Source organism: Etheostoma spectabile, chromosome 22 (assembly GCF_008692095.1).
Source record: "Etheostoma spectabile isolate EspeVRDwgs_2016 chromosome 22, UIUC_Espe_1.0, whole genome shotgun sequence".
NCBI classification, from domain to species: Eukaryota; Metazoa; Chordata; class Actinopteri; order Perciformes; family Percidae; genus Etheostoma; species Etheostoma spectabile.
This window is the reverse complement of record NC_045754.1, coordinates 6,945,412-6,954,174: the sequence shown is the minus strand read 5'-3', so window position 1 is coordinate 6,954,174 and position 8,763 is coordinate 6,945,412. Positions and strand designations below refer to the sequence as shown.

Here is an 8,763-nt window from a genome sequence, read left to right as displayed (position 1 = left end):
GGGGGGAGAGGAATGGAAGAGCCACCCTGGTTCCACAAACACTGTCAAGGGATCCACTCCAGCCAGAAAACAATGACTCCTTTAACAACCTACACCACACACACACACACACACACACACACACACACACACACACGCACATCGTGAAGTTAGCTCGATGGTTTTTGTGCTAAATCTGATCCCATCTTCTTTAGCTAGCTAGTTAGATTGGAGCAATAATGTTAGGTTGAATTATTTCCACAATAGAAATTCCAATAGCTGGAAATTTGGAATTTATCTAATGTATGAAACAGCAGCTTTTAAAACATGCAATTATTATACAAGGAGGAATCCATTACAGGCTCCAGTACTATTGAGTAAACTCTGCTGCCACTATCAAACCAACCACAGCTGAATCAAACCAGGTCACGATATTCTCTAGAGACGTCGGCCAGCACCGGAAGTCCCAAACCGAGACAGACAACAGCGTGAATTGCATCGCTGGTTACAACACGATGCAATCTGCTGGAGGTCTAAGTGCATCTGAGGTTGTGTGTAAAACTTAATGTTTACTTCCATCTGTCCTTCACTCAGCTAAACGAGGCAAAAGCAGCCAGCGTTGCCTCAGAAACCATGAAGACTGAACCTGACGGCAAAGCCAGAGGTGAGAAGTTACAGCTTTACTGTTTTTAAAGATAATTCTGAAACAAAAAAGATAAGCAGTCTGATAAGAACCAGAAACGTTTGACCATTTCCCTAAGCATACCAAAGTTATTAGATCACTTCCTAACTTTCTTGCAAAAGTTTTCCTTTTCTCTCCTTTGTCACAGTATTGTAATGTAGTTGTGCCAAGCCCACACTTTTAGATGATGTGTTCAGGTGCTTCTGGAAAGCCCCAAAATCAAAGTTTTTGTTTTGGTAGTTGAATGCAAGAAGTATTGCATTTAACAAGTTAAAGTCAAAATGTTTAATATAATCAGCTTTTTCTACATAATCTGGTATTTTTTAGTAAAAATGTGTGCAAATTCATGTTGTGCATATTGTACCTTTGAATGTTGGTGAAAACGTCCTCTACTGGCTGGTTTCTCAGCTGTTAAGTTTTCTTTTTCTTGACTTGATCATGAATTTGATTGGCAGGGCGGGAGCAGTGTAAAGTCCTCTTTCCATATGAAGCACAAAATGAAGACGAGCTGTCACTCAAAGAGGGTGAAATCATCAACATTATCACCAAGGTGTGTGTGTGTGTGTGTGTGTGTGTGTGTGTGTGTGTGTGTGTGTGTGTGTGTGTGTGTGTGTGTGTGTGTGTGTGTGAGAGTGAGAGTGAGAGTGAGAGTGAGAGTGAGAGTGTGTGAGTGTGTGAGTGATTCTTCATACTGTATACGTGGGCGTGTCTGCTTTGATTCCTGCATCATTTGGTCAGTTTGATTTGTTTGTGCAGATATGAAACATTTGCATGGTCCAGGTGCACATTAAATACACGCAGCAAGCATTTGAAGTGGAGTTTAGACCAAACACGTTGCTGTCTTTTCCCCAGGAGTGTGCCGATGCAGGCTGGTGGAAGGGGGAGATCGGAGGAAGGCAAGGTGTCTTCCCAGATAACTTTGTCAAACTACTAGAATTGGAGAAAGAGGTAACTTTGTCTGGTTACCGTGATATTAGAAGCCTAGAAAGTCTTGAAGACGTGATGCGTTCTCAAAGTGTTTTTGTAATGTTTCTGTGTCTGTGTGGGTTTCCAGAGACCAAGAAAACCGCCTCCTCCCAGTGCACCAGGTGGTAAACACACCACAGGTACAGTAACATCTTATTTCCTTTCCTCTCTTGTATTTCTATGTTGTGAGAGACAAAGAGAGAGAAACAGAACCTGTAAAAACTCTGACTTGTAGAGAGAAAGTCGGAGGTCAAGAAGGTTCCACCTGAGCGGCCTGAACATCTGCCACAGAGAGACCAGGATCGAGGTACAGTCTAGACCCCTTTGGCCCTGCTCAGCCCACCTTCAGTCTGCAACTTTCTACTCCTCTGTTCAGCTTGCAATGGGCGGATCACTAACTGACATGCTTATTATTACTAATACAGCATTTGATTGGCTGGGTTGCTTTACAGAATAAAAAGGGCATTTTTCTTCCTTTGTAAAGGGAGCCAAACATGCAGCAGGCTTCTATTGAAACAAAAGCAGTAGGAAAATCCCTTCCTGCATGTTGGTCCTCCCTTGTATAGTGGAGGAACAATGCTTTGGTTGAACAAATGCTGTCTACTTCATTCCTTGTGCAACAGGAGGCTTTAGGCACTGTGGTTTTGAGCTTGACAAATGCCAACACCAACTATTGCAATATAGTTTCCAGAGTTGTATCATTATATTAATACAATACAAATAGAATTAGCAGGAGAAATGCTACACACACACACGGACCCCATTTAGTCAGGAGTTTCTTGCTTTTCTGAGATTTAGTAGGCTGTGGTGGAAGAAGCACTCCATCATCAGCTAAATATACGTTTGACTCATATATGATCACATACAACATTAGATTGTTAATATTGATACATCAATGCATATGTATAATGTAACTAGCGTATCTGGACAAGGTGGAGCTAGTTTACTATTTTATATAAAGTTAGTCAATTTAATCCAATGGTTCTCCAACTAATGGTCAGGGCCCCTTTACTGTTATGTAGTTTTAACGGCCACAAGATAAATCCGAGGAGTCGTGGTATAATTAATCGGAGAGGAAAGAAGATATTTGTATAAACAAATTTGTTTTAGTTGTTTTGGGGAACCTTTTCTCCATTTGCTTTTTGTGAAATATTCATAATTTGGCCTCACACAGTTATTTAAATGGGGAAATCCCTCTCTGATTGAACAACTCACCACACAACATGTAGACACTATTGTAATAGTTCCTCTTTTATATTTTAATACACTAGTGACTGGTTACTACAGCTGTCAGATAAACATACTGGAGCACAAAGTACAATATTTCCAGCTGAAATGTAGTGGCGTTCAAGTAAAAAGTAGTGTATATTTTATTTTATTTTATTTTGAACAAGTAAACATGTAAAATCCCCCATTGGGGGGGAATTATTGTCCAGGTTTCAGTAGAGATGGAGCAGTGTTATAGATTTTCTTGCAATGTGATCTCATGGGGATGTTCTTAAATTAAATTGAAAAAAAAAAAAAATAAAGAGCACAATCTCCTAAATGTTTTGGCAGTTTTTTCATCATATAAATAATTCTCAATAAGATAAAATTGCATGCGTACTCATAAACCAAAAATAAAACTACAACTATAAGCTACATATCAATCCTACTGCCACCTCTTTGACCTGATCCTTCTGATCCTGTTCTGGCCTTTGTTGCCCTCCAATTGTTTTCCCTTCCCGCCCTTGGCAACTCCAGACCTTTCTTCTTCTTCTGTTTGTTCCCCAACAACTGTCTTTTGCTTAGTTTTTAGTCCTCTTGGGTCAGATTTAGTTCCTTTACCTTCATCACTTATACTCCTACCTTTATTTTACCTTGACTGTGTGTGAGTGTTTTACACGTTCACCTCTACAGGTCTGTATTCATGTTGTATGTCTGTTTTTGTTGTTGTTATTTTTCCCTTTAAACATCCATGTGTATTTTTGTACAATTTTGTTTGTGTGTAGGTGAAGAGATGAAGGTTGGAGACATCCCCAAGCCCTCTATCCCATCTAGCGTTCCTAAGAAACCCCTCCACCCAAAGACAAGCACCTCCTCTTCCTCCCAACCCCCACGGCGTCCTGAAAGACCACCCACTCTAGCGTCAGTACACACACACACACACACACACACACACATACACACGCACACACACACACACACACACACACACACACACACACACACACACACACATACACACGCACACACACGCACACACACACACATGCACGCTCTAACGGTAAAAAAAATCCCATAAACTCCAGAGTATATACAGCCTAATGTTGTTGTATGGTTTACATGCTCAGGTGTGAAAGCCCCAAGTCTGAGGGGGGGGCTTCGACACCAGATTCTGCCCCACATGACACTGGTGAGTTTGACTGACAAGAGCATTGCCCAATGAGATCAAGACATGGTACCACAGTAACTGTCAGAGCGCCCCCTCTCTCTCTCTCTCTTTGTCTCATCCTGTGGAACTTAAGCTGCTGCTGATCAGGTGTCTTTGTGTTTCTGATGTGCGTTTGTGCAGATGTGGACCTCGACGCGGTGGTGCCGTCAACAGAGAAGCTGAGTCATCCAACGGCAACACGGCCGAGAGTCATCGACCGCCGGCCTCGCTCACAGATCATTGCCCCCGTGAGTGTGTTTCTAGTCGTGAAGGATATTCATTCTGAAATACTGGAATTATTATTACTGTGTCACAGTCAGTATTGGAAGAAGTACTCAGATTCTTCACTAAAGGTAAAGCAGCAGTACCACCATATAGAAATAGTCTGTTTAAAGTATAAGTCATGCTTTAAAAATTTCAAAAGTATTAGCATCAAAATATAAATCGACTCGTCATGCAGAATACCCCATTTCAGAATAATGTATATTATATTATTAGATTAGAATAATTGATTAATTAATTTGTTCTTCACTTTAATGTTGCATCTGTAAAGGTGGAGCTAATAAATCTTCATCCACATCTGCAATGTAACTTAAGTTTTTAAATAAATGTTAAGTACAATATTGTCATCAGAAATATAGTGGAGTGTAAAGTGTTCAAGTATAAAGTAAAACAAAATTGAAAATACTCAATCAAAGTAAAGGTACCTCAAAATTGTACTTAAATACATAACTTATACGTAAATATAAAACGTCCACTATAGTAGGCCTGGTCCAGTATATTGAGTATTTATAGCATATTATGCACTTTGTGTAGTGTTTTTAAGTAATGGGAAGCGGATGGAGCAGTTCTAATGAATTATGACTTTTAAATTACTATTTAAAAAAATTACTATTATTAAATTACAAACAGTATTTCAGTTCTTCAGAAAGCCACATACTTTTCTCTGGATAAATAAGACCATCACTGTCTTTGGTGCAGTCTTCCCTGTCAGGTATCGATCTGGACTCCCCTGGAGTGGAGGACAGGAAGGACAGAGGAAAGGTGGAGCTAGAGTCTGTGTCCTCCAGACCTGCTGAGGTTTCCCTGAGGAAAGGAGGATCCACAATCCCTGTACGACCACCTTCTTTCACTATTTCTTTCATCCAACAGAGGGCGCCACAACACATTTTTTCATGTTTCTGTACTATTTGTAATGCACTGGGTTTTTTTGTGTTCCTCATAAACACTAAACACCCTGCTTGCTGACTTATGTGATATTTAGTTTTTTGACAGATGACAACAGTTTTTTTTGTGTGTAATTCATCACTTCACATCAGTAAGTTATGCAGTTATATTTTTAGCCTCAATTTTTGTTTTAAAAAGTGGATGTTTTTCACTTGGCAAAAGAATCACACATTAAGGTCCATTAGTAACTGTACTGCAGCTTTCGACCATATCACAGTCTTCCTCATCACATGGAGATTGGGAGATTGGCCTACAATTATAGAAGTGAAAATTTCAATTTTTCTCAGAACGTTTTATCCGTAACTGCTTAAAAGATCTCACCACAAACAAAGTCATATATTTATGCAGTAATTTGGATTCCTAACTTTACTGAAAGCTCTTCAGATTAAGAAAACTAAAGCCACCACGAGCTTATACAGTATATTAAATGTATGGGCAAAATAGAATGATTCCTAAATTCTTAATAGCCTTTATCTGTGTTTACATTTCTTCTCAGGTACCTGACAGTAAAGCACCACTGCCCGCCAAGCCCTCTGCCCTGACCCCGCCAAGCGCCAGTCATCGCCCCACATCCCTGTCTTCCTCCTCGGGTCTGAGCCCCTCCCCTGAGCTCCGGCATTCTCCTCTGACCCCCCTGACACTGGAGGAACTCAGGAACCAGCTGAGAGAGCTGAGGGCTTCTGTAGAACTGCTCAAAAGCCAGCACAGGTACATCACATGCACAGGATATACCAACCTAGAATCAGGGACATCTCATCAATCACTTCTCAAAACTTATCTTAAAAAAAAAAAAGCTTTTTATAAATGCTAGCACACCATTTTAGATCTGTATTATTATTATTGTTACTTTTTATCATATATGGTTGGGTATGTTATTTCATTCCATTCATCTGCATGCTTTTATTTTCCTCATCACTGTCCTGAAATGTTTTAATCCTGGTTCAACCATGTAAAGCACTTTGTAACTTTTGTGTTTAAAAGAAATGTATAAATATAGGATTATTATTATTATTATGCTTGTGTGTGCGTGTATCAGAGTCATGATGGGTTTGTGTGTATTTGTGTGTATTTCAGACAGGAAATGAAGCAGTTGACCAATGCGCTGGATGAAGAGAAGAAGATTCGTGTTAGTTTACAGGTGAGACTCATAAAGAATTAAGATGTTTGGTTATGGAAAAAAACAAAGCGGGTTCATAAGTAATTGGCAACAATAGCGATATATATCTTAGTATATAATATAATATGTATGTACTGTATATATTGAGTTTTGTTAGATTATTTTGAGAAAAAAAAAGACGCTTAAACAGCACTAAAAGTCTGATTTAGCACCCAAGAAATACTTAGAAAATAAATTACGCACAAGTTATGAGTTATTTCCATCATATGCACCAATGATTGATCTAGTATATAGCCAAAAGTATGTGGACAATCATGTGGACAACCAAACAAGGTCTATAAAGAAATGTTTTTCCCAGTTTGGTGAGGAAGAACTTGACTAGCCAAATATATAAAGAGACCACACAGTAATTATCTCAGGTTCTTTTGCCTTGAATGTCATGTGCCCTTAAGCAAAACATCCTTTTTAAATTGTTTTTTTTATACTCCGTTTTTATGGTTGTTTTTGTTTTGTTTTTACTTTAACAAGTCATTAGAAAATGTTAACCTTGGGCACTGGAAAATCTAAATGATGAATTGATTAATTGAAAAAATAGTCAACAGATTCTATAGTATCGCTACAGTGATCTCATCCAGAAAGGATTTTCAAAGCAGGAACTACATGTCTTTGACTGTACAAGAAATTAAATCACAATATGTCTGTGTTTGATTGACAGATGGAAGTAGAGCACATAAGGAAGAGCCTGTCAAAATGAAGAATAAAGCGTCCTCTTATCACCACATCGGAGACCAACATTTGAAAACATTTACACTGTTGGCCGAGACACTTTAGTCGAAATACATTTTGTGCCAACGATCATAAAGATCAACATCAGCAACGTTACAGTACAATGGAATCAGCCACCTCCCCCCTCTCTGAAGCCGCCTTATTCTGCGTTTACTTCTTTATTTCTCTTGTTAAGTTTACTGCTATCTTGTCGCAGCTTGCTGTGCCACTGGTACGGACTGGCTGTGTTTTGCCACGGTTACGGAACGATGACACAGAGGCTACCATGGCGACTTCGCTGGTACCATTCTGTCCGAAGGAAACTTGGAACTCGTTCCTTTGTAGCCCGGTTTGTTTAGATGACCTCTGTGCTGGTGTGTGTCCACACCGCGGCCTTCGCCTCTTATCTGTTTGTGTGTGCGATTGTTTTTTGTTTTCCATCCATGTGAGGACTGCAGTTTTAGACCTTCAAATTAGGGACATTTTTCTAAGGTGAAGTTGTTTTGGCCGGATCATGACTTCTTCAACGGTTAGGATTTGGGGTGATCACAGTCTACACTCTGAGTTCATTCGGGTTGCATTGTTTGACTCACTGAGCTTCATGTTTCTATGGTACACTGCAGACGCGGATTTTCAAACCATCAACCAGTAACAGCACTGGCATTGGGACATAATTCCTGAACCTTTTATTCTTAGTGGCATATTTTTTAAATTTGCAGTCAAATATCCCACCTGTCAGGAGGTCAAAAATATAAGCACATCATCATTCTTCACCCAATCCGTTGAATTAAGTCTTACCAACATGACAAGTACTGAAACTATAGGTGCTATTTAAAGGAATAGTTGAACATTTTGGAAACTACGCTTATTTGCTTTATTGCTGGGAGTTTAATGAGAAGATCAATGCCTTCTCATGTCTGTACATACTAAATATAAAGTTACAGTGAGCAGCTAATACACTTAGCTTAGCATACAGACTGAAAACCCTTGGGAAACAGTTTGGCTGGCTCTGTCCAAGGGTAATAGAATCTGCCTACCAGCCCTTCTGAACCTCACTAATTAACATGTTATGTCTTATTTGAAAATGTCAATTAATAGATTTATGATGACTAAAAGACTTCAGAAAGTCACTGCTTCCAATCAAGAAATAAACCTCTTACACAAAGAGTTGCTGCAATACTATAGCAACTTTTCTTTTTAACATTTAAGCAAACAACAGCGGCACAATGCTGCTACAGATTTAAGATAGCATGCCAGCATTTGGCAAGCAAAGAGGCTTAACATCTAACCTAGTCTCGCTTTGCCTGACCATCCTCCACAGCTCAGCGAGGGAGGGTCTGGCTAATCCTCACAGCATTCCGGGATGGCAGAAAAACGTGCTCTTCTTTATTGGCTTTTCTTTAAATCAATCACAATCGTCTTGGGCGGCGCTAAGCACCGGGAAAAGCAGCAGTGCCGCTGCGTAATATTCTCAGGAAGGAACTTGTTTTGGTGGAACGTGTACGTTCAAAAGTTATTTTAGTCGTGCAACATAAAGCTCAGATTGGACAGTTCATCTATCTCGGTGTCTCAATTTACTATGCAGTGAGCTGAGGAGCAGTTAACCATAGTCCT

At 39.6% G+C, this 8,763-nt stretch overlaps 1 protein-coding gene across 1 annotated transcript in view; it reads left to right on the top strand.

Annotated features, from left to right (window-relative positions):
* The window catches only part of sh3kbp1 (SH3-domain kinase binding protein 1), a 31,410-nt gene extending 23,181 nt beyond the window's left edge, over positions 1-8,229 (top strand). Inside the window, exons 9-20 of the mRNA XM_032503450.1 lie at positions 574-643; positions 1,117-1,211; positions 1,514-1,609; positions 1,716-1,767; positions 1,863-1,934; positions 3,619-3,754; positions 3,961-4,022; positions 4,182-4,288; positions 5,022-5,153; positions 5,764-5,975; positions 6,342-6,405; positions 7,100-8,229. Coding sequence (XP_032359341.1) covers positions 574-643; positions 1,117-1,211; positions 1,514-1,609; positions 1,716-1,767; positions 1,863-1,934; positions 3,619-3,754; positions 3,961-4,022; positions 4,182-4,288; positions 5,022-5,153; positions 5,764-5,975; positions 6,342-6,405; positions 7,100-7,138 — 1,137 coding nt within the window. The 3' untranslated portion in view covers positions 7,139-8,229. The remainder of the gene's footprint in view (positions 1-573; positions 644-1,116; positions 1,212-1,513; positions 1,610-1,715; positions 1,768-1,862; positions 1,935-3,618; positions 3,755-3,960; positions 4,023-4,181; positions 4,289-5,021; positions 5,154-5,763; positions 5,976-6,341; positions 6,406-7,099) is intronic.
* The last annotated feature ends 534 nt before the right edge of the window (positions 8,230-8,763 follow it).